This window comes from Pseudophryne corroboree, chromosome 9, assembly GCF_028390025.1.
Source record: "Pseudophryne corroboree isolate aPseCor3 chromosome 9, aPseCor3.hap2, whole genome shotgun sequence".
Classification (NCBI taxonomy): Eukaryota; Metazoa; Chordata; class Amphibia; order Anura; family Myobatrachidae; genus Pseudophryne; species Pseudophryne corroboree.
The window spans coordinates 76,798,562-76,824,862 of NC_086452.1; the positions used below are offsets into that span (position 1 = coordinate 76,798,562).

The 26,301-nt window shown below is 46.0% G+C and overlaps 2 protein-coding genes and 1 non-coding gene across 6 annotated transcripts in view; 1 reads left to right on the plus strand and 2 right to left on the minus strand.

Annotated features, from left to right (window-relative positions):
- The window catches only part of NRDC (nardilysin convertase), a 129,944-nt gene extending 106,059 nt beyond the window's left edge, over positions 1 to 23,885 (plus strand). The window contains exons 28-31 of the mRNA XM_063939544.1: positions 13,621 to 13,711; positions 20,750 to 20,866; positions 21,072 to 21,161; positions 22,341 to 23,885. Of these exons, the coding sequence (XP_063795614.1) occupies positions 13,621 to 13,711; positions 20,750 to 20,866; positions 21,072 to 21,161; positions 22,341 to 22,541 (499 nt within the window). The 3' untranslated portion in view covers positions 22,542 to 23,885. The remainder of the gene's footprint in view (positions 1 to 13,620; positions 13,712 to 20,749; positions 20,867 to 21,071; positions 21,162 to 22,340) is intronic.
- LOC134959527 (U5 spliceosomal RNA) lies at positions 16,841 to 16,958 on the minus strand. The gene has a single exon (XR_010187552.1). It is a non-coding gene; the product is annotated as a U5 spliceosomal RNA (small nuclear RNA).
- Positions 23,886 to 25,059: 1,174 nt separating the features above from the next.
- OSBPL9 (oxysterol binding protein like 9) overlaps positions 25,060 to 26,301 on the minus strand; it is a 274,510-nt gene continuing 273,268 nt past the window's right edge. For all 4 annotated transcript variants that reach the window (XM_063939546.1, XM_063939545.1, XM_063939548.1 and 1 more), the window contains one exon: positions 25,060 to 26,128. In XM_063939546.1, the coding sequence (XP_063795616.1) occupies positions 26,054 to 26,128 (75 nt within the window). In that variant the 3' untranslated portion in view covers positions 25,060 to 26,053. The remainder of the gene's footprint in view (positions 26,129 to 26,301) is intronic.

Sequence of the window (26,301 nt, forward strand, 5' to 3'; positions counted from 1 at the left end):
CTGCAGGTGCGTGGAGGGCTCTGCAGATGGCTCCACCGCATACTTCACACCTAAGAGGGAATTCTTTGACTATCCCAGGTGAGACAAACGAAAGGAGAAAAGGTGGGTTAAATAAACACAGCCCTATGTAAGGTCTGCACTATAATGTGTAGTGACCGACACGATTCAAATAAACTTTCTGGAGCAGCGGAGACCTGAACCAGTAACGCTGCGCTGTGGGACAGGAGTCTTAGCCCTAGGCTATAGGAGCTCTCCTTAAAGTTTTGTTTGGATTCAAACCCCTGTTCAGATACCCGCTACTAGCGTACTGAGCCACAGCGCTATTTGTCTGATGCCTTACACACATTCCCCAATTACAAATAGCATTAGTAACTAGTGACACCAAGGAATAATAAAGGGAAGGCAACACCCCGCCCTGTATGTAGTGTACCGCTAATTAAGGTGCACCAGATGTTTCTCGGAGGTTCCGCTGGCTTTTCAAAATGGGGACCAGCCTGTGAGAAAAGATGGGTGAAAATGTTATGTGGCAAGGTGGGGTATTCTGTTTCTAGAAAACATTGCGGAAGTGTTTGTTTTATCCCCTATATATGGTATTGTATGGATATATCTATATACATACCCACACACTTATATATAGATATGTTTGTATATATAAATTTATCTATATACACACACCACAGTGAACCCATGCACCTAATAGGGCAGATAAATACTGTGCACCTAATAGGGTAGATAATTACTGTGCACCTAATAGGGTAGATAAATACTGTGTATTTGTAGGGTAAAGAAATACTGCACAGTAGATTTTTAATTATCAATGAGCTGAGTCCCAGCACCTGTAATAGAGCAGATTCCCTGATCTAAATGTCTGAAATGGGGCAGAGGACTCCCCTGCAGGAGGAATGTAGCCAAAGCAAGATGTAACAATATTTCTGCAGCACACTGCACAGAAAAGCTACAAACTCCAGAGACAGGTGTGTTGCCTAGAGACAATGAGAGCTGGGAGCCTCCACCGGGGGGAATAAGCTTCACCCCCCTTCCCCCCTCATACCTTATACATGTAAAGAATCCTCCCTGCACAGCCAGGAGAGGAAAGGAGCTTTCAGTGGCCCGGGGAGCGGGGGACTGTGGAGCGGCGTCTCGTCATGCTGCAGCGGCTGGGGAGCGGAGAAAGCCCGCCGTACAGAGCGGGAGTTAGCTCCGCCCCCTCTGCTTCGGCGCCAAATTCAAATCCGCTGTATAGTAAGCGGAAAGCGCCCATGCATCCCCCGGCCGCCTGTATGCTGCGGCCGGGGAGCGATGTGCGGCCGGGGAGCGGAAAGCCTGAGCCCGCCGAACGGAGCGGGAGTTAGTTCCGCCCCCCTGCTCCGGTCACTTTCAAATTAAAACCGCACTATCATCCGGCTGCCTGTAAGTGTGTATGCTGCGGCCGGGGAGAGTGTGTCCTTTGCTGGAATCGAACCCTAGCTCGTGGGCATCGTAACCATAGGTGTTACCACTCTGCCATGAGAGCTATGCTAATTATTACACAGATATATGATATATGTAAATGTATCACCCGGCTGCCTGTATGCTGCAGTCGGGGAGTGAAGAGCGCTGAGCCCGCTTACAGAGCGGGCTGAAGCTCCGCCCCCCACATAATGGCGCCAATTTCAAATTAGTAAGCCTTTTATGCACTCCAGCCGGTCTGACTGGAGAGTATAGGGGAGCCTGTCCATCCATGTATTAAAACACTGAAACTGAAAAATGTAAAAACATACATCAGTCTGGAGGGGGTGGGGGGGGAGATTGTACTCACCGCTTCCTTCCGTCAGGCGTTTCGACCCAGCGGCCCCGACACGCGCCGCACGCAGCGGTGTCCGGCCATTTTTGATACTCACCGCTGCCATGCTGCCGGAATCTTCTGCTGGATGGAGTGGCCCCGACACGCGCCGCACGCAGCGGTGTCCTGCCAACTCAGGAGAGCTCAGTGTCTCCCTCAGCCGGGGCCCATCCCGAGCCGCACGCAGCTGCGATGGGACCCCGCCGGCAGCTCCCGCGGTGCAGACTGGCAGTGGCAGAGCTGCCAGTCTGTGAGTGTGTGAAAGAAAAATAAAATAATAAAGAAAAAAGAAAAAATTCTTCAGCTAAACCCAAGTGAACCAGCTACCTCGGGCACTAAACTAAGACTGGCTTGGAGGGGAGATAGTAGGGGAGGAGCTAGCCACAGTGTGAGAATTTTAAAGTGCCAGCTCCCAATTACTGCCTACTATTTCCCTATTGTAACTACGCTCCAGTGGCCCCTAGTGGATGAAGGAGAAACAATGTTTAAGTAGGTGGAATGTGAATGCCAGGACCCAAGGTTTCCCAGGAGAACATTCACAAGAGCATCACACTGCCTCCGTCGGCTTATTCTTCCCATAGTGCATCCTGTTGCCATTTCTTCCCCCAGGTAAATGACACCAACCACCTTGTCGTCCACATAATGTAAAGGAAAACACGATTTATCAGACCAAGCCACCAATGCAGCATGGTCCAGTTCTGACGCTCACGTGCCCATTGTAGGCATATTGTGCAATGGACAGGGGTCAGCCAGGGCACTCTGTCCGCTCTATGGCTATGCAGCAAGCTTCGATGCCCTGTGTGTTCCTACACCTTTCTATCATAGCCAGCATGAGCTGTGTCAGCAGTTTTGTACTGCAGTAGCTTTTCTGTGGGATCGGACCAAACTAGCTAACCTTCACTCCCACGTGTATCAATGAGCCTTGGGTGCCCATGGCCCTCTCGTTGGTTCACCAGTTGTCCTTCCTTGGCCACTTTTGGTAGGTACCAACCACTGCATACTGGGAGCACCCCCCAAAACCTGCCACTTTGGAGATGGTTTGACCCAGACGTCTAGCCATCACAATTTGGACCTGATCAGAGTCGCTCAGATCCTTGAGCTTCCTGCTTCCAACACATCAACTTCCAGAACGGACTGTTCACTTACTGCTTAATATATCCCTCCCCATGACAAGCTCCATTGTAATGAGATAATCCCTGTTGCTCATAAGTGTTTACATACTGTTTGAAGTGTGAGCAATATTGCAAGCCCTGACAAGAAAGTGTCTCCTAATAAATAAAAAAAAAAATAAAAAAAAAAAATATATATATAAATGTATCCACTTTTAGAATGTACAATGTCCTGTAACAACTGCTAAAGTTTCTGTTATTTGCACTGTCACAAGGTCTCACTTGCTGCATCCTGCGCTCCAAATTCACTTCTGGTGGTTCCGCAGTACAGGAGAGAGAGTTATGCTAAATATTCTATAGTGAGATTGGGATCAATAAGCTCATTATCTGCAGGAGCTTCTGGCTCAGTCCCTATCCCATTTGTTGTGTTCTCATTTCTGTTGCCAGCAGTTACTTGCAACTGTCACAGAATCTCATGCCAGGTGTAATGCAGGGCTTACTGCAATTCCCAGATTTACACTGGTCTCATTATCTTTCTATGTAGTGTTATTAGCATCTTTTGTCAGAGGTGCTTATATTATATATATATATATATATATATATATATATATATATATATATATATATATATATATATATATATATATATATATATATATATATATACAGGTTGAGTATCCCATATCCAAATATCCGAAATACGGAATATTCCGAAATACGGACTTTTTTGAGTGAGAGTGAGATAGTGAAACCTTTGTTTTCTGATGGCTCAATGTACACAAACTTTGTTTAATACACAAAGTTATTAAAAATATTGTATTAAATGACCTTCAGGCTGTGTGTATAAGGTGTATATGAAACATAAATGAATTGTGTGAATGTAGACACACTTTGTTTAATGCACAAAGTTATAAAAAATATTGGCTATAATGACCTTCAGGCTGGGTGTATATGAAACATAAACGCATTCTGTGCTTAGATTTAGGTACCATCACCATAATATCGCATTATGGTATGCAATTATTCCAAAATACGGAAAAATCCGATATTCAAAATACCTCTGGTCCCAAGCATTTTGGATAAGGGATACTCAACCTGTGTGTGTATGTATATGTATGTGTATATATATATATATATATATATATATATATATATATATATACACACACACATACACTGCTCAAAAAAATAAAGGTAACACTTAAACAACACAATGTAACTCCAAGTCAATCACACTTCTGTGAATTCAAACTGTCCACTTAGGAAGCAACACTGATTGACAATCAATTTCACATGCTGTTGTGCAAATGGAATAGACAACAGGTGGGATTTATAGGCAATTAGCAAGACACCCCCAATAAAGGAGTTGTTCTGCAGGTGGTGACCACAGACCACTTCTCAGCTCCTATGCTTTCTGGCTGATGTTTTGGTCACTTTTGAAAGCTGGCGGTGCTTTCACTCTAGTGGTAGCATGAGACGGAGTCTACAACCCACACAAGTGGCACAGGTAGTGCAGCTCATCCAGGATGGCACATCAATGCGAGCTGTAGCAAGAAGGTTTGCTGTGTCTGTCAGCGTAGTGTCCAGAGCATGGAGGCGCTACCAGGAGATAGGCCAGTACATCAGGAGACGTGGAGGAGGCCGTAGGAGGGCAACAACCCAGCAGCAGGACCGCTACCTCGTCCTTTGTGCAAGGAGGAACAGGAGGAGCACTGCCAGAGCCCTGCAAAATGACCTCCAGCAAGCCACAAATGTGCATGTGTCTACTCAAACGATCAGAAACAGACTCCATGAGGGTGGTATGAGGGCCCGACATCCACAGGTGGGGGTTGTGCTTACAGCCCAACACCGTGCAGGACGTTTGGCATTTGCCAGAGAACACCAAGATTGGCAAATTTGCCACTGGCTCCCTGTGCTCTTCACAGATGAAAGCAGGTTCTCACTGAGCACATGTGACAGACGTGACGGAGTCTGGAGACGCCAAGGAGAACGTTCTGCTGCCTGCAACATCCTCCAGCATGACTGGTTTGGCAGTGGATCAGTAATGGTGTGGGGTGGCATTTCTTTGGGGGGCCGCACAGCCCTCCATGTGCTCGCCAGAGGTAGCCTGACTGCCATTAGGTACTGAGATGAGAGCCTCAGACCCCTTGTGAGACCATATGCTGGTGCGGTTGGCCCTGGGTTCCTCCTAATGCAAGACAAAGCTAGACCTCATGTGGATGGAGTGTGTCAGCAGTTCCTGCAAGACGAAGGCATTGATGCTATGGACTGGCCCGCCCGTTCCCCAGACCTGAATCCAATTGAGCACATCTGGGACATCATGTCTCGCTCCATCCACCAATGCCACGTTGCACCACAGACTGTCCAGGAGTTGGCGGATGCTTTAGTCCAGGTCTGGGAGGAGATCCCTCAAGAGACCATCCGCCACCTCATCAGGAGCATGCCCAAACATTGTAGGGAGGTCATACAGGCACGTGGAGGCCACACACACTACTGAGCCTCATTTTGACTTGTTTTAAGGACATTACATCAAAGTTGGATCAGCCTTAGTGTGTTTTTCCATTTTTAATTCAAATCCAGACCTCCATGGGTTAATAAATTTGATTTCCATTGATAATTTTTGTGTGATTTTGTTGTCAGCACATTCAACTATGTAAAGAACAAAGTATTTAATAAGAATATTTCATTTATTCAGCTCTAGGATGTGTTGTGTTAGTGTTCCCTTTATTTCTTTGAGCAGTGTGTGTATGTATGTATATACATATATATGTGTGTGTGTATGTATGTGTATATATATATATATTTTTTTTTTTTTTAACACATCATACAAGCAGCGGCACTCGGAGACTCTCAGTAGTGAAAAAAATGCTGTGAAAATTTATTCCATATTGCTATATGTACAGGCCAACGTTTCGGGGCATGTGCGCCCCTTTGTCAAGGTGAACCAAAAGTAATAATATATTTGTCAACCTCACAACCTTAGGCTGGGAACACATTGGATGATCAGTAGAAAAAGCAAAACCTATTATAGCCGAGCCAGTAACACAGATTGTGTATCCTTGAAGTCAGACTTATAACACGTGTCATGTTCAGAAACAACTAATTCTGGGTATCCTGAGAGAAGCATATGAACTCTTCAATAAGTATCCAGCAGAGAAGATTGGGTTTTCCAAATATGCAGAACTGGGGTTAGATACGGGATCCCGGTGGTCAGGATACGGACGCCAGGATGCAACCACCAGAATGTTGTCAGTGGGGTGAGCACAACGAAGCTCCTTACTGTGCTCTCCACAGGTTCTATTCCCCCTCCATGGGTGTCGTGGACACCGAAGAGTGCGAATAGCTGTGGCGGCGCTGCCGGCATTCTGGCGGTCGGGATCCCGGCATCAGTATTCTGATCGTCTGGATCCTGACTACATCCCGTCTAACATAACTAAATTTTCTGCTGCGGGGTACACTGGGCTCCACAGGCAAAGACATTGGGTGTAGAGTAGGATCTTGATCCGAGGCACCAACAGGCTCAAAGCTTTGACTGTTCCCAGAATGCATAGCGATGCCTCCTCTATAACCCCACCTCTGTGCACAGGAGCTCAGTTTTGTAGTTGGTGCCATGCAGTAAGCAGGCATACAACGGGGGCTGCTCCAGCAACCCTGAGAGGAAGCTTTTAATGAAAACTGAAGACTTCAAGGGCTGCAGCAACAACACTGTGTTAGATGTCAGTCAGACATCTGCTGCTGCAGCTCCATCACCTCCCCCAGCGGCGCTGTATACTCCCGCGCCCTGGTTGCCGGGTACTTACAGTGGAGGCTCCGGTTTCTTCCAGTTAGTCACACACACACTCAGGGAGGAGGTAAGCGGGACCCGCTGTAAATCGCGATCCCGCGTGGCCTGACCCCCACCGGCAGTGGACACTGTGGCAGTACAGGGACCCCACTAGACCACCAGGGCAAGGGCACAGGTTGGTTTCCTCTCATAAACCGTTTTTATAAGCCCACAGTACCCGGTGGTGAAGTCTAGCAGGGAGATGAGGCTTTGACCTGTAGCCCCTCCCCCAGGGTGCCATTTAGAGCAAATGTTCCCGCCCTGGAGCTGCATCTCTCTCTCCCTCACTCCCTGTCAGCGTTTGGGCGCCATTATAGCAAGCAGAGCTGATCCTGGGATTGTTTGGGCAAATCCTCCTCTGTAAAGCCACCTGCATGTCAGCGCTGTGCATTTTACAGGACACTTAAGTATTCTACATGTCTGCTGACAGTGTTAGTTAAGAAAGAGTGCATTTAGTCAGGGTTATATAGTACAAGTACCCTGTGATATACATCCAGTCTTTACTGTGCATTGTTATATTTTTTGAGTGTATAGCTATACATAGTACTACTTTGTATTGCTTGTCCAGTGCAGTTTTATTGCATGTCATAATTTCTGCATTGTATAATGTGACTGTGTGTGTGCATATAGCTGCTGTGTGACCTCCATTTCGTGTATCTCACTCAGATTGCTATCCCTATATTCTGTAACTTGAGGGGGCTAAGTGCGTCAGGTTTATCATTTAATATAGGTGTTTCACAAGATATACTCAGTGTGTATTTTTCTCTGTGATTTTTAGTCACCATATACCTCTTGAATTCCCTGTTTGTGCTGTTACACTGCACAGGTGGTTCTTGTCAGGTATTGTGCTGCCGATATTGTACTGGGTTGCCCTGCATTGAGCTTTTGGTTATGTCCGCTACAAAGGGCAACGGTGCTGGGGCTGATCCCACATTGTGAGGTGGTGACTGTGTAGACTCATTTGAGGAAAATATAGCAGCTGAGGGTTCAAGTTCTGGGGGCTCCTTACCCCCCAGTTGGATCGTAGCAACGGGGGTTCAAAATGACCCGCCTTGGGCTACTTTCTCCACGGTTTTGGATACGCTGGTAACTAGATTAACGCCCCCTATGGGACCTCCTGTGCCGGTACAACCGCTTATGGTTCCCGTGGTTAACCTGCCGTGGGCAGATCAACTGTCTGCCCAGTTACAGCAATTGAACCAATCACTGACTACTCAGAAGTCTAACCCTCGCCCGCCTAAGACCAAGTGGTCCTCTAAGTGGGCTATTACTTCCTCACAATCCACCAACGTCCGAGACACATCGTCTGATGAGGATGGCGTTTATACTGACCCTACAGATTCTGATCTTGAAGCTTCTGATGGGGAATCTGTTTCACAGGTGGATGTTCCTGACTTGTTGGAGGCTTTCAGGCTCATTCTTCAGATTACTGATGACCCGGAGCCTGATGCTGCCCCTAAGAAACCGGACAGATTTAAATGTCAGAAAGTGGTTAAACAAGTTTTACCTCATTCTGATCATTTAGTTGACATACGTCAGGAGTCCTGGGAAAATCCAGGAAAGAAATTCACGCCTCACAAGAAGATGCTGGCTCGCTATCTCCTCGTTGCGGAGTTAACTAAAAATTGGGAAATACCCCCGCCAGTGGATTCACAGGTGGCGCCGGCTAGTGGTATCCTCAGCTCTGCCAGTAACTACAGTCACGTCTTTGAAAGAACAGATGGATAAGCGTGTGGAGGGTTGTTTAAAGGCGATTTACACCTTAGCAGGTGCTGCGCACTGGCCCACCATTGCAGCGACATGGGCTGCAGAGGCTATTGAAGCGTGGGCTCAGGAGTTGGAAGCTGAGATGTCTTCCAATGCTTCTGATCATGCTAGACAATGCTTATCGTATATTGTCACAGCTTCTCATTACATTAAAGAGGCGGCTTCTGATGCCAGTATCCGGGCGGCCAAGGCTTCTACTACGTCCATACTGGCTCGCCGGATTCTATGCTTGCGGTCCTGGTCCATGGATCTGGACTCTAAGAAAACCCTGGAGGTACTCCATTTTAAGGGAGACATCCTTTTCGGAGAAGACCTCAACAAGACTGTGGTTGACATAGCTTCTGCTAAAATAGCTGGTCTACCTAGTACTGCTCCTTCGGTACCGAAGGCTAAGAGTACTTCCTTTAACTCTTTTCGTCCTTCAGGGAAAGCAAAGGGTCAGGCGTACACAAAACAGGCTCGTACTTCCAAACCCAATAAGCCCAAACCCAAACAGGCCTGGGCTGCCCGTCAGCTTGCTTCCAAGACTGATAAGCCTGCCGCATGACGGGGCGGGCCTCTCTCTGGGGGATCCCAGGGTGGAGGGCCGACTTCTAGGGTATACCCTGGAATGGTTGAAGACCACTTCCGATGCCTGGGTACGGGAAGTAGTCACTCGAGGTTACGCCGTATCCTTCAAAAATCGTCCCCCTCATCGATTTTGCCTGACAGACGTCCCTTCGGATCAGGTGAAGGCAAAAACTCTTCATTCGGTGGTACAGTCCCTCCTGGACACAGTGGTAGTACAGGTGTCTCTGGCTCAGAAAGGCAAGGGGTACTATTCACCGCTGTTCCTAGTCCCGAAACCGAATGGGTCATCCCGACCCATTCTCAACCTCAAGTCCTTTGTGAAGGTCTCCAAGTTTCGTATGGAAACTCTAAGCTCTATTGTTCTGGCCTTGGAACCTGGGGATTATATGGTCTCCCTGGACATACAGAATGGCTTACCTGCATATTCCCATTGCAATGTCGCATCAGCAGTACCTGAGGTTTGCGGTTGGCAACCTCCATTACCTATTTCGGGCGTTACCTTTTGGTTTGACCACGGCTCCGAGTTTTCACCAAGGTCATGGCGGTAATGACGGCTGTACTCCGCCGTCAAGGGGTCCGGATCGTACTTGGACGACTTGTTGATCCTGGCAAATTCCCCAGAAATTCTCCTACGTCGTCTGGATCTGACAATCCAGTTTCTGCGAGCCCGCGAGTGGCTCATCAACTGGAAGAAATCTTCCCTGGTCCCTGCTCAGAGCATGGTTCACCTGGGGCGTTGTTGGACACTCGCAACCAGAGGTTGTTCTGGTCTCAGGAGAAAGTCCTGAAGCTTCAGGACAGGATTCGATGCTTCCTATCTCGTCCGCAAGTGTCTATACATTCGGCGATGCAAGTGCTAGGTCTCATGGTGTCTGCTTTCAACATGATGGAGTATACGCTCAATTCCATTTACGCCCTCTGCAGAAGCCGATTCTTGCCAAATGGGACGGCCTGCCTCACCGGATCAGGTCTCAAATGATCTCCTTGTCTCCGGAGGTCCATCCTGTCACTGAGCTGGTGGCTTCAGGACCAACGATTGAGCAGGGGTCGTCCCTTCTGGATCTCCAACTGTGTCCTTCTGACGACGGATGCCAGTCTGAGAGGTTGGAGCGCGGTGTTGGAGCAACACTCCCTTCAGGGTCGGTGGACCAAGGAGGGGTCTCTCCTCCCGATAAACATTCTGGAATTGCAAGCAGTGTTCAACTGATTGAACTTGGCCCAGCATTTAATACAGAACAGACCTGTTCAAGTGCAGTCGGACAACGCCACCACGGTGGCATACATTAATCATCTAGGCGGCACTGGAAGCCGCATGGCAATGAGGGAAGTATCACGGATTCTTCAGTGGGTGGAACGCCATCTGCCAGCCATATCGTCAGTATTCATTCCGGGGGTCCTAAACTGGTAAGCGGACTTTCTCAGTCGTCAGGAAGTACACGCCGGAGAGTGGAGCCTCCATCCAGAAGTGTTTCAACTCCTCGTGAACAGGTGGGGCCTTCCAGACGTGGACCTGATAGCGTCTCAACACAATCACAAGGTTCCGGTCTTCGGAGCAAGGACAAGGGATCCTCAAGCAGCGTTCGTGTACGCACTGGCAATTCCATGGAACTTTCAGCTGTCATACGTGTTCCCTCCGGTGTCACTCCTGCCCAGAGTAATAAGGAAGTTTAAGCAAGAAGGAGGAATCCTACTTCTGATCGCTCCAGGGTGGCCCAGACGGCACTGATTCTCAGACAGTAAGGGTCTCTCGATAGAGCGTCTCCTTCTACTTCCACAACGCCCAGATCTCCTCGTTCAGGTTCCCTGTGTATATCAGGATTTAGTCCGTTGGCCTTAACGGGGTGGCTCTTGAAGCTTCCGTCTTGAGGGCCAAAGGATTTTCTGAGGCGGTCATTCAAACCATGTTGAAGGCCTGGAAACCGGCTTCTGCTCTGATTTACCGTAGGGTCTGGAATTCTTACTTTGCTTGGTGCGTATCTAACAATCATGACGATTACAAGTTTAGTAAAGCCAAACTTTTGGCCTTTCTACAACAAGGCCTGGACTTGGGCCTTTGTCTGGCCTCCATCAAGGTTCATATTTCTGCCTTGTCGGTTTGGTTCCAGAAAAAAATTGTGACCTTACCTGATGTACATACGTTTACTCAGGGTGTGTTGCGGATTCAACCTTCCTACGTCCCGCCTGTGGCCGCTTGGGACTTGTCTGTGATTTTGGAGGCGTTGCAAGGGTCTCCGTTTGAGCCTCTTGAATCTGCAGACCATAAGTGGCTTTCTCTTAAGGTGTTGTTTTTGCTGGCTATTGCCTCTGCTAGACGGGTGTCGGATTTGGGTGCCTTATCTTGTAGGTCACTATATCTGATTTTTCACCGTGATCTGGCGGTTCTTAGAACACGTCCTGGGTATTTATCTAAGGTGGTGTCTTCTTTCCACCTTAATCAGGAGATTGTGGTTCCGGCCTTTGCCTCTCCTGAATTGTCTTCCAAAGAGCGGTCTTTGGATGTGGTATGGGCTCTCCATAACTACGTGGAGAACTGCCTCCATCAGGAAGTCGGATTCTCTTTGTTCTGTTTGGTTTTCACAAACGTGGTTGGCCTGCTCACAAGCAGACCCTAGCCAGATGGATTAGAATGGTGATTGCACATGCTTATGTACAGACTGGCCTTCCAGCTCCTGCTACCATAAAGGCCCATTTTACTCGGTCGGTTGAACCTTCTTGGGCAGCACGCCGTGGTGCGACCCTTGAACAATTGTGCAAGGCGGCTACGTGGTCCTCAGTGAACATCTTCATAAGGTTCTATGCCTTCGATACTTTCGCCTCCCAGGATGCTTCCTTTGGATGCCGGGTTCTTGTGCCTGCTACAGTGCGTCCCCTCCCATAAGGAACTGTTTTAGGACATCCCCAATGTCATTCCCTGTGGAGCCCAGTGTACCCCGCAGCAGAAAATTAGATTTATGGTAAGAACTTACCATTGTTAAATCTCTTTCTGCGAGGTACACGGCGCCCACCCTGATGCACTTAGCTTATTTGGGTTGGTATGGCATGGCATTAGCCGCTGACACTTTCTCCTGTCGTGAGAATGTGGTGTATGTGGCTACTAACCGTTGTCATCTCTTTTCCTTCTACTGCATTGGACTGGTTAAGAAAAACTGAGCTCCTGTGCACGGAGGCGGGGTTATAGAGGAGGCGGTGCTATGCATTCTGGGAACAGTCAAAGCTTTGAGCCTGTTGGTGCCTCGGATCAAGATCCTACTCTACACCCAATGTCATTCCCTGTGGAGCCCAGTGTACCTCTCAGAAAGAGATTTAACAACAGTAAGTTCTCACCATAAATCTCATTATGTCTAACAAAACTACTAATGTAACAACTGTCTAAAAGAACAACTGATGAACAGATTGAAGAGAGCGAGCTGGTAGAAAGTTTTATGTACAAACGGGGTGTCAGTGGACGGATCCTCTGAATCGCTGAGGACTGACACTTTCTGTGAACAACGCTCATTATTAAAAACACAACTAGAACGGTCTTACAGAACATAGTACGACTGTCATCAGTTTAGACTGATCAGAAATGGATTCTTTTGTGGTGCAGGATGAAGCTCAGTCCTTTTACTAAAACAAGTGACAGTACATCCCATTGCAGTCTTCTTCGGGGATCCAAATGAAATCAAGTAGAAAAGTTTTGTTCACATGTCTGAGTGCTTGATACATAATACAGTAGCTGTCCACTTGTTTCAAAGAGCTGTTTTCTTTCCAGCAAGAGAGCAGCGTTACGCCAACATTGCAGAAGATCTTCTGCTTTCCTGATGGGTCAGCTGCGCAGCATAAGAACAGGAGAAACTTTTCCAGCTTTTGTCACCACAAACAGACCTTGTGTATGGCTGCAGAGTGGCGTTTTTATGCAGCAGCTCACGGCAAAAGGCGTCTGATGGTTTGGGAGGGGCGTATGTGATGACCCTGTTGGCTATGTTAGAAAGTGCCTCATGGTTCCTCGTGATGACTGTCCAACCCATTCTTTCAAGTGCATCAGTATAATTTGTTTGATCAACACAGGACAGACGCACTACGGCCTTGGATCTGCAAAATAGTTTTTTTTTTTTTTTTTTACTTACTAAATCCCTCTAGACACTAACTGGACAAAATTGTGAAAACGTCTTATCTGAATCTCTTGTCTGGTTCCAGGGTGTTTCCATCTATTCCCTGATATTGGGGATTTATGCTACTGTGTATCGCAGCTTTTCTGATGGACTATTTCAGTACAGCTTTAAGGGACACCACGGAGCCGGAGGTCTTTGTGGCTAGATTTATTGTATTTTAGTGCTCCAGAAGCTGGTGGTTGGTATAATTTGGTTGAGAGACATAAATGTTTTCTAGAAATTTCCTCCATTGTGCGCAAGCTCACACTTTTCTGTTCTGCGGTCTCTGGGCTAGAGACAAGTGGAGATAGAGTAACAGGGTAGCATGGCCTATTGATGTGAAGGAAGTAGTTGTGGGTTATGTAACTTAAACGTGCATCTTCTCTGTTCTCTCTGCAGCTCGGAATTAGTGGACAAGAAAATAGAAGAATTTCTGTTGTGTTTTGGAGAAAAAATTGAGAACTTGGCAGATGAAGCTTTTAAAACCCAGGTAGTGTAAGCCTAGACCTTTATACACATGGCAGTGTTCCACTAACTGATTGCAGCACTTTTTGGGGCACCACAGTATTAAGGCTGAGCAGCTGCGTCAAACAGCACTGTGGTCTTCTGTTCACACTTGCCACGTTACAGATTTTCTACTATAGATGCCAGCTCTGAGCATAAGGTACTGCACAATGCATCTCCGAGAGCGTACCTGACGTATAGGACAGCTTTGTGATGTCCCCTAGAATAGCAATTTTATACTTGCGCTTTTGTCTGCACTGCCCACCTGCCCTCTAATTCTCCTGTGTAAACTTTTACGAGACTTAAATGTGTTTATTTCCTAAGGAGATATTTTTCTCTCTCTTTAAATGTTATCCTCTGGTTGGCTTCAGAGATTGGTTAGAAAAATGTGTCCAGCTGGGGTTTTGGGGAAAAAGGAGATCAAGCACTTTGCCGTATTTAACATGCCACCACTCTCTGTCCACCATTTTTTTCCTCATGACTATTGTATTTGCATGCTCTGTGGCAGCTGGAGTGCCACACATTACCTATCCATTGTGAAGGGCACAATCTCCTCTTGGGACTGCGGCACTGGGAAAACAGACCCTGTAATAGGCTCCACCTGCAGGTACTGCCCGTGGTCGCTTAGTGGCAGTGCCAGCCCTGGGTTTGCCTCTAGCTAATGTTATATTTATAAAGCATTCCACAGCGGGCAGATTTATTATTTTTTTCCTAAGTCTGTTTCTAAAACATCCCACCCCTGACTGGAAACCACTATATCAGCCGGTAGTTATCATTTGTGATCACACAGGATACTCCTTCAAAACAGTGAACATAGGGGGTTGATTCACTATGTATCACACAAGCGATCCTCTGTGCAGTTTGCAATGCAATTGCAGGTATGCAAACGCTTCGGCCTGATTGACAGGCAGATGCGTTCGGGAGGGAGGGGCGGGGGTGGTCGGTGTTGCCGGAAAATAGGATTTTGGTACTTACCAGGTAAATCCTTTTCTTTGAATCCATAGGGGGCACTGGAGTACTCTTGGGATATGGACGGGCGTAGCCGAACAAAGGCACTGAATATTCAAATTTAGGACTCTCCCCCCCTCCATATCCCCAAGTACCTCAGTGTACTTTGCCAGTGTTTTTTACTGAGCGAACAGGATATAAAGAGGTTGACAATGGAGAATACCTATAACATAACGGACAACAACAATGTTGACCCATAACCATATTGGCAACTAAACAGTTGACACCATAACCGATAGCCCTTTATAATTTGAACCCATCGGTGAAAATGTGTTACCATAAGCTCCTCTGAGCTTAATATCAATTACGTAAAATTTGTTACCCTAAGCTCCCTTGAGCTTAAAACAACCCAGGTAAAACTGCTCTGGGTGGGCGTCCAGTGCCCCCTATGGATTCAAAGAAAAGGATTTACCTGGTAAGTACCAAAATCCTATTTTCTTTATCATCCACTAGGGGTCACTGGAGTACTCTTGGGACGTACCAAAGCTTCCCTCGTGGCGGGAGAGCTGTTTGATACTTGTAACAGTAGGCAGCCAAAGCTAGATGCTGATGGCTTCACCATTCATATGTAAAAGTGCACAAACGTGGTGCACTGAAGGCTATGTAGCCGCGTAGTAGACGCTCCACGACCCGCTGGGTCTGACATTCCCACAGAACCTGTGGGATGAACTATTACTGACGTAGGCGATTGTAACTTAGCCGTAACGTAAGCCTGACTTGTAGTCATTATTATTATCCAACTGGATAATGTCTGCTGAGAAACTGGCTAACCCCAGTTTGCAGTATCATATAGAACAAACAACGTATTCATATCACGTACTGTAGTCGTTTGGTACATATATAAACGCGTAACGCTTGTACCACATTCAGAATTTTAGAATGTGCTGTCCCCACAGGAACCACTATTGGTATATTGATGTGAAGAATACGAAAGCGGTTTTCGTCCGAAGATCTGCTTTGTCATGAGAAAACTCAAATACGGTGGCTTGGAATACAAGGCACCCAAATATGAAAACAAAATCCTTGCCGAAGCACCCTTGCCGAAGCCAAGGCTAGAAGAAAAATGTTTTCCAAAGTGAGAAACTTAATCCCCATTTGTTGAAAGGGTTCCAAAATATGAAACTGTAAGAAAATCTGAACCCAACCTGAAATCGCCTGGCGCTGTAGGTGGGATAAATAGAGTCTGAGCTTTGGTGACACCTTGTAGAAAGATGTTTACAGACGCAACTAGAGGCAAACGCTTTGAAAATAAGTTTACCACACAGATACCTGCACTCTTAGTGCAGATGAACGCAGTTTTCCATCCCATCCCGTTTAACAGAATACGGGTAACTTGAAGGATGATGTTGGAAACTTCCGAAGTTTACAACTTATGTAAGCACACGAAAAAATTTAAAATTTTTAATAATGAGCTGCCTTAAGCGGCTTACTATTTCGTAACATGGTTGGTATAACCGATACTGTAATGCTCTATTTTTTTTTTTTTTTTTTAAGAGGGCGGTCTGAACCCTCACCCCGTCAACCGCAGCTGCGGTACATAGATAATAGGTACCTAGGTAACTATGGGTAAAAGAACGTTCCCTGATGTAACAGGTTGGACGTATTATGAGCGGGCCAAGATCGTGTGCAAGTATTCCTTGAAAATTCGAGAAGCAAACTTCTCTGAAACCCATGAGATACCACCAGTATGACTGTGACGAACTGTCTTCTGATCCGTTTTGGCAACGAAGAAAGAAGCGGAAAATGGTGGAGCCAAATACACGATGCTGAATAACCCCATGAATGTGATGTACACATACTGAGCTTTTGTAATTGTGGCGAGATGCCCTCATGTATACTTGAGGGTAACCCCCTTCTGTGGACTTACATCTGAAACACCTGTGGATTTAATGTCCAGTTTTTAAGATCCAAACCCTGACGGGTGAGATCGTCTGTCTAACAGATGTCCACTCACGGATTGATCTTTTGACATTTTCACATAATGGCGTTCTGAGCCATTGAAGATTTGAGTTACCTACCGCCTTGCCATGCGGCTTATTGGTTCTCACTGGTTGTTGAGTATGCAACTGCCGTTGCTTTGTTTGACTGCTTAAGGGCAGCGTGAGCCAGGCATGAAAAAAAACAAAACAAAATTAAATTACATGAAACTTACGGTTGTTCCTCTCCACGGAAATCTTTAGTAAAAAGTGAAAGATTTATTCGTTCTGAAGAGAAAACCAGAGTCTATCCTTGGTCAGACTGAAAGCGAATTATTTATTGCATTGTAAAATGTTCTAGGACATTTATCTCTTGCATTGTAAAATGCACAGAGTTCTAGTACATTTATCGACAGCAATCTGTCGTGTTTTAGAACCTTTGCGTTGATTTTAACTACAAATCCTGACTCTCTGTGACTGTCGTCTAGAGTATACGCACCCTTGTCCCTCTGTGGGACACGCGAGTGAAGGGTGGCGAACTAAATTGAAAACACATCTTATTCTTAATAAGTAAATACACCAATGTACCGCTAGTGTGCGTGTACTTTTGTTCTTGCTGGTGTAGTAGGTAAAAGTCGTTGATTTACCGTATTTATAATCTTACCTAGGAATTGACATCGTTTAGACAGACTTAGATGTGATTGTTTTCAAACTTAATCTGCTACTGTAGTATACCTTAGTAGCGCAAGTTAGAGGAACCTTGTTAATACATAGTTCTTATGTGAGATGAGCTATCATTCCAACATCACTGTAGCAAATACCGGAAGCGATAAACAACGGTAGAAATGAAATGTTAATGGTTGTGGCGATTTGCAAACGCTAGAACCTGTGATGAAGAAACCGGACTGGGTAAATACGCATTGTGAAGATCAAATGCAATTATACAATTTTGTGGCTTCAATAAGCAAAAACTAACTGCAGAAAATCCATTTTCTAACTGTAGTAAATGACTTGCTGATTGATATTGCAACGGAGCTGTTTGATTTTGCTCAAACAGAGGGGAATAAGTAACTGTGACTCTGTTGGCGTACTATTGCCTGGTTTATAAACCAGCAAAGACTAAATGACAACCTGCCAAACCGTTCAACAGAGGCAGTTTTGTCTTTAAGCTGTAAACAGCTGAGACATATATAAGTTGAAGTCATGAAACCTCGCAAATGTAACATGTAAAGACGCGCTTCCACAATTGTAAAAGAGGTCATCAAACCACTGGCTTGCTGACTGTAACGTCCTGTCGTTACAAGGCGTGACTGTTTTTGTATAAAGGGATAAAACGCCGTAACAAGTATACTGTATGCGGTAATGGCTGAATATCATAAAGGAATAAAAATGCCGTTACAAGTATATCAAATTTAGGAGCAAACAAGCTCTGGCCTTGTCGCGCTTAACTAGCGACAATGAAAATAACCGGCGTTATCAGAAGCTTTTCAGCTATACTCTGCCGCTTCTTTTAACAGTGATCGGCATGGTTTCATACATAGATTCTAGTGACCCAAATATATCCTGGGTTTTTATAATGTTTGACAGAAACTCATCAACCCATGACGGATCGCGTCCTTTTGGCAACGAATATGTATGGTTATCCAAAACCCCGCACTATCTGAGTGCTGGACTACTGTACCGTTCTCACTCGTATTTATCGGTGTGAGATTGACATAGAATCGTGCATTAAATTATAAGACCAGTGAAATAAACACTCTGGTAGCCAAAGGAAAATTAGCCCTTTGGAAAGACTGTCTTTTGTTAGAGCTGGCGGAGTAATTCCGAGACTCCGATTACTGCTCTTTTAATTTGAATTGCCAATTTTATAAAAGTATTTTTAGTCTGCACTATAGCCTTACTTGCTATGTAGACAGACACCATAATAGGCAACAGACAGACACTTGCACGACTTAATGAAATTATTATATGGCATATATATATATATATATATATATATATGTTATTGCTGAACTGCATATTTATATGAATGTACGGAAATCCTTAGGAACCTAAAGTATTCTTTATGTGAAAAACAGTTCATATTGGCATATGAAACCCGAAGCAAATTCCTACTAACACCCCTGCGCCTTCTGGTGGCTTAGAGATGTAGGGCAGGAATGTTCTAGAATTATCTTGAACTAAAAATTCCCACCAACACCCCTGCGCCTCCTTGTGGAGTAAAGGTGTATGGCCGGAAGGTTCAGGAATTATAAGCTGGAAAAACAGCAATAATTAAAATGGCCGTTTTGCTTTCACTGAAATTCACAGTACAGGCAATTTATAGCCTTAATAGCCTTTTATACCGTTAATATATATAGCGTATATGTTATTACAGATCTATTATACAGTAAACACATACACTTAGTTAACCATACACTTAGTTAACCTCCAGTTACTATAAATCCAGCCTGCAGTGAATGTATTATATTGCAGTCTTAACAGAAACCCTTAGGTTATGATAGGCTATTAACTGCTTAACAAACTTTTGTTAACTCCTTGCAGCCTTTCATATCTGCTGCTATGGCCATATACTCCCCCCTCACCCCCCCTTGCAGCTGCGCTGCTTGTAAGGTAACTTCCACCCCATGTTACCTGCAGCGGTGCCGGGAGAGCAGGAGAGCGCAGAGTATAGCTGCGGCGACTTCAGACCTCAGTGACCGGATATGATACGGCGTCGCTGGCTGTCTGCCGAGTAGCTGGCTCGGGCGGCGCTGTGTACAGCGGTGGCCGGGTACCAGCGTTGGGAGAGCGGCCGGCGTCTGATTGACGTGCGGCCGCTCTGAGCTGTGCTCCGGAGTAGCTGGCTCGGCCGGCGCTGTGTACAGGAGAGCGGCCGGCGTCTGTGATTGACGTGCGGCCGCTCTGAGCTGTGCTTCCGGTCTTAGCGATGGGAGAGCGGCCGCCGTCTGTGATTGACGTGCGGCCGCTCTGAGCAGTGCTCCGGAGTTCTGCCGAGTAGCTGGCTCGGGCGGCGCTGTGTACAGCGGTGGCCGGGTTGGGAGAGCGGCCGGCGTCTGATTGACGTGCGGCCGCTCTGAGCTGTATTAGTGCTGGGAGAGCGGCCGGCGTCTGTGATTGACGTGCGGCCGCTCTGCTGCTAGGTAGTGCGGCGGCTGGAGCGGGTGCAGGGAGATATTCAGCGGTATGAGCGGCGGCTGTAATCGCTGTGGCCAACATAAAATACACACTTTCCCCACACTGCAGGGCGGCAGCGTGAGCTGACCGCCCTGACCCACCATACCTTGTGCTGCAAGCTCCGTCCAGCTTGTGACGACTTCTCATGCTGGCTGTGACGGGGCTTCTGTATGTAAGCTCTGTCCAGTTTGTCAGTCATCTTGGCTGTGACGGAGCTTCTTTCTGTAAGCTCCGTCCAGTTGTTTTCCGTGCAGCTTGCATTAACCAGCTGCCTGTGGCTGTGAGGGTGCTCTTTGTGAGGACCGACACGCCATGCGCTGCCTTATAGCGCCTGTGGCTGTGAGGGTGCTCTTTGTGAGGACCGACACGCCATACGCTGCCTTGCAGCGGCACCATCCCGGACCCAAGTTTTTCCAGAAACTGGGACGGGAAGTGTAAAAATAAAAAATAAAAATCTTCTGAAAAGTGGCCATTGCCACAAGCCGATGATCATGCTGTGAGCACCGAAAAAACACTGGCAAAGTACACTGAGGTACTTGGGGATATGGAGGGGGGGAGAGTCCTAAATTTGAATATTCAGTGCCTTTGTTCGGCTACGCCCGTCCATATCCCAAGAGTACTCCAGTGACCCCTAGTGGATGATAAAGAAATGGGGACCTCGCCCCCTTTTTCCAGGAGTGACGTAGCCAAAGGACTACGTCCGCAGCGCAGTTTCCTTGGATTCGCAAAGCCACCTGCGACGGTGATCTTGATTATGTTCAGGAAGGGCGTGCTATGGATTGCAAAGCTGCTGCAAACAGATCTACAATTGTAATCCTTAGTGAATCACCCACATAAAGCAGATTCTTTTGTTATATGTTGACCAATGCTCTCTGTACCTTTGTCCACAACTATTCAGCGAGGGCACCTGTCTCTCACTGCAGGTTCAGGCCTTGATCAAACTGAAGGAATGTGAGGACACTCACCTGGGAGAGGAGGTAGACAGGAACTGGAGCGAAGTCGTCACTCAGCAGTATCTCTTTGACCGCTTGGAACGTGAGGTATAGAACTCAGTTTATGCAGTTAATCATACAGTGGCTCTTGGAGGGAACAGGGAAAGTTGGTCCTTGGCTGCCATCACACCCACCTACACAGCCTGCAGCCAGGATCTAATACCCACCATGCCTGGTCACTTCCCAAGCTTCAAATTCCCAACTCATCAGGCAATTTGCGTGACTTTTACAGAACTCCATCTTTACCTTTCAGGTGGACGCCCTGAAGACCTTCAAAAAGACGGACATGGTCAATTGGTTCCAGGCCCATCGAGGCTGTGACAGAAAGGTTCTCAGTGTACATGTGAGTTACCCTTATGTCTAACTCTCTGTAACGGAACTAGCCAAGGCCCTATGTTACTCACCTGAGACAACAGAGGGACTAGACTCTGAGGTAAGGCACACATCTTATGACTGGGGGCGAAACTATTAGGAATGGAGATGACAGGGTGGTCTCTGAGGTAACGCACACATCCTATGACTGGGGACGCTGCTATTAGGAAGGGAAGCAATCGGGCTTCTGGTGCAGGCCATTCTAACAGTAATGATCCTGCAGAGGTGACCAGTTGGATCTTACTTTCCTTAAACTGGATTTGCCTTTAGGGCTTCCTATGTCCGTGTTGTTCTTTTGGATTTCATAGCATAAACCGGGGTTCTCTAGTGTTTGTGGAATTGGATAGTATTAGGAAGTCATTTATCGTCTCTATGTCCTTCTTGTTCCAAGATTTGACAGAACTGTAGTTTTTGATCTGATATATAAAATTATTTAACTGGAAAATATTTTTTTTTAAAAAGGCTCTTGAAATTATATATTTTCTTAATTCATAAAAAGAAAATCAACAAAGTTATTTATTAACATTTTTGCAAAGACACCTTTGCCTAGGTGGTGTTCAGTTCCATCATGTGGGCATGTCTAGCAGATATAGAGGGGAACTTCAGTTCCAAGGAGTTTTGACTTGCAGCCACAACTCCCTAATGCTAAACGCAAGGTATTCTGGGGCCCACCTGCCTGCTTGTCAGACCCTTGCAGCGGTGCCAGGATAGTGGTTAATGTGCATAGTTGCACTTTAATTTTTTGAGATTGGACTGCTTGGGAACTTTGTCATAGTCCCTGTGATCCCCTACTCCCACCATTTATACATGACAAAATATAGCGCCTTATCATCTAAAGCCCTGGGTTTTGCCGTGCCTGGGTTTTACTTTGTGGGCAACCTGCCGCTCAGGAGACCCTTTACTTTTATTGAAGTGGCATGGTCTCTCTATACTGTGTGCACAACAAATTAGAACTTTAATAGTCATTATAAAAATGGTATGGAGCCCGTATAAAAAGGTTCTTGTTGGACCATAGTTTAAGACCTCACCCCAATACTGGACAAAGCAGAATAGCCCAACAATACCTGCCGCTAACATTCCACTAGCATGCTGCTGCAAGCAAACAGTCCTTGTCATCCTACTCTACTCTGCTCGTCTTCTCTCCTTATAGGTGATTGGATTTGGTGAGAAAGAACTAGACGTTGTGGCCTCTCGGACTCCAGTCGGGGAACCAGAATCTGCTTATGGAACGATCACAGATCTGACTTTCCTCCCCCCATCTCCTCTCCTGGCAGACACTGTGCCAATCTATGACATCCGCAGTTTTACCTCCACTTTGAAACTGCTGCCGTATCACAAAATAATCAAATGAGAGCGGCCGGGACTCGTAGTGACGGAGAGTGCAGTTACATCAAACAATTGCTTTACTGGGTGCTATCAGGTTTCCTGCACTTTCTAAACCATTAAAAAAAAAAAAACTTTGAGAGAAACCTTTAGCAAGGTAGACAGACGTCTAGTAACCTTTTATGCTGCAGTTGGGCTTAATACTTGTTTGCAGTTATCTGACTGATTTCTAAATTCTAAGCTGCCTCTGTGTATTTGCTACATTCACATACAATGGAGTTCTGAGGCTGTGAATGGGGGTAGGCAAGGTGCAGCCCTCCAGCTTCTGTGGAACTATTCATTTCTCTGTGTGGGCATGCTAAAACTGTGGCAGGACATGCTGGGATATGTAATTCTACAGCAGCTGGATGTTGCTTAGCCCCACAAGGGTGCCATCAGAAATTGTGGGGCCTGAGACTGCCAGAATAGGCAGGGCCCCCCACCCTCCCCTTCTGCTACCCCTGCAACCCCCACAACTTAACATTCTGGGCACTGATTGCCCCTCCTGGGACAAGGCCGCAGAACACCAGGTACTACCCCTAGGCACCACTGCTGCAGGCTGGGGCCACAGTTGCAGCAGAAGGAAGGAGTTCAGAGCAGGCAGCCATAGAAGGACCGCACTGGCAGTATTTCAAATCTGGAGCAAGCCATGAACCAATCAGAGCTCACGGACTCACAGCCAAGCAGGAGCTGCAAATTCAAAATGCTGCTGGTACTGCCCCTCTATGGCAGCCTGTGGTGCGTTCCAATCCACACCACCACCATGCAGGTCCCCTCACGGTCAGGGCCCAGGACTGGAGTCCCAGCAGTCCCCCTCTGATGGCAGCCCTGCTTACCCCTGTCCTAACCCATACACAACAGCCAGGAAGGAGGGAATGGATAACTCAGATATCCTTATTACGTCACTTGTGTATCTGTGAATGTGCCAGTACTAAAGATGCATTTTAATGCTCTTCCAATTAAAGTGGGCCGACGTCATTTTGTGTACTGACCTTTGTGTCCAATTGAATTGATAGACTGCATATTGGTTTAGTGCACAAAATGGCCACCTCTGGGTGTGCAGTAGCGGACAGTTCACATTCAAGGTTTATTTATTGAACTAGTAATGTAGTGGCGTGTCATCAAAGATCATTTACATTTTATTAAAAGGGGCTGCTGTGTAATATATATATATTTTATATAACCCCTGCATCATGTGCTATTTTACAGAAGGCAACCAGTAAGTTATTTTTACTACAGAGCAAAGAAAAAGTCATCATTACTGTTACCCATGTGTAGCATATTTCAGGAATGTCTAATCGCCATGCTGCAATAAAGTGACACTTATTTACTATGAGGTGACTGCAGTTACTGGTTCTAGTCCGAACACTGCGCTTTCTAGGGCAGATTTACTAATTAAACTGTGCACACAATACGAACAACAATTAAAAAAATGAATAAATCATAGAATATTTGTAAAGATCCACGCAATGTAGCACCGTGCTGCTGTGGAATGTGGCTTTAAGCCTCATTACTTCTGCCAAACAGAACCTGCCCCAGCTCGATTCTGACTAGAAGTTCCATGAGATGCCATTTATAGTATGGAATGATGAAGCAGAGGTTTGGACCATAGGAATGTAGCTGCTTCTGCCTGTTCAGCTGCGACTTTACAGGTGTATACAATGCCATTCATGTTGCCAGTAAATGTAGGGCCCATCCTGTGTTGCGCATTAATAGTTCAGTGATGCTACGAAGAAACTGCTTTTTCCTATCTCTGTATAAAAACCAGACTCATATTTACTATTGTTGCACCAGGTAGAAGGGAGATTAATGGGAAATAATAATTCGGTAAGTTTTCCGTTTGAGATTAAAAATGTAAAACATTGTCGTCCCAGCTCCACCAATAAAACATCAGGGTATATTTCCGGGTTGAGTACGTGTGACCGGCGGCAGGGAGAACGCCTGCGGGTCTGATATTTTGGGAGTAGGGAGGACACAATAGCATCATCGCATGCTAAAAAACCGAACACTAGCTATAACGGGGTTCCGGTATAAAAGATAGTGTCTAGTTAGACAGTCAATAGATAGACACCATATGTTAGACAGACATTAGGTCGACACGGTCAAACGGTCGACATGAAAATGGTCGACACCATGTTTTTTGTAGTTTGTGTGGATAGTTTTGTTATCTGGGACCCCCAATTGTAAAAAGGCATACGCGCGCCACAAGGTTTATAACCAACTCTATGCCGACATGGATAGAGAAGGTATGAAATAGTCCAAAAACATGGTAAATAAAAAACCAACACATTTGTCTATCTTTTCATGTCGACCATTTTCATGTCGACCTTTTTTATGTCGACTTTTTGAGCCTAACATATGGTGTCTATCTATTGACTGTCTAACTAGACACTGTCTATCTATCAACTGGATACCCTATAACGGCGGGTGCCCCCCATTGGACTGTACCATGCAGCTGTAACATGGCCTTTGTATGTCAGTATGTGAAGAGACTATACATACAATGCTTTTCTGGAGATTAGAGTTTAATTGCAAATCATAAATGCAGATCTAATAAAATAATTTGCTCTAACATTTTATTATGAAATAAATAAATACAAAGGCAAGACCAGTTTTGGGGAGAGAAAAAAAATACTATATATAAATGATGGGAGAGGCAGTTTTACACGTGGAAGGTCTTATTGGGGGGAGTAGAATGCAGCGAAAGTAAAGTGGTACAATTTTCAGAATTAAATGTTCTGTATCTATTAAAATGCCAGATTCATATTGTATATACAAGAGATATTGAAAAGATATTGTGATACAGAATAGCAATTACGTCCTGTAATTAGAGGAGACAATGCGTTTTACATAGTTACCCGAGCTCATTCTTTACATTAAGGTATACCCGGTGCCTACACTGGGGGAGGCGACATTGTGTGGGCTGCGCCAATGTAGCTCTCGTTAGTGCACAAGTTCCTAGAGATGCTTCTGGCGGCACAGCGGGCCTCATTCCTCGCTGATGCCACTCGTCCTAGGGATACCTCTGACCATGACAACAGGGAGGCATAAAGTCCTTTTTGCTACATCCTAGGGTTACCACTGAAAGAAGAGCCCAATACTAACGTCACTAGGTCCTAGGGATGCCACACATTGCACCAAGGGCCTCATGTCTCCCCAAGAAAATTGATCATCTGCATTTTCCATTGCATTGGTCAGCTCACGAAACAGCTCCTCCCCCCACTGTAGGCAGACAGCATGTATACTTGGACAGGGGAAGTACAGGACCTTCAGAACATCAAAGGTGGAATATGTAGACGATGCGGTCAGGTCACTGCGTCCTGCTTGAACTGTCACTCCGTAGAAGTCCAGTATCCCTGAGTAAGGAACCGCTGCAGTGTAAGCTCTCAGCACCACAGGGAGAAGCGGATCATCTGGAAATATGAGAAGATCTTTCCGGGCTTCAGATGATACTTGTTTAATTCCAAGAAAAGGTTCTGCTACAATTGTTCTGTAAGTCACTTAGTGCCGGGGGGAAGGCTGGCGTTTCAGCAAGGGTTCATCATACACCCAGCACTCCCCGTCTTCATGGAACAGCTAAGAGAAGAAGACACAAATCAGTACTCGGTAGCACTATTGTAACCTAGAATAAGTAGTATAAAAACACCTCGGCTGCTTCCGTTATAGAATGGGAAATATTACTGTTTTACAGGGTCACATGTTCTTGGAGAAAACGTGGATCATGAAAGGTCCGAATTAAAGCAGACCAG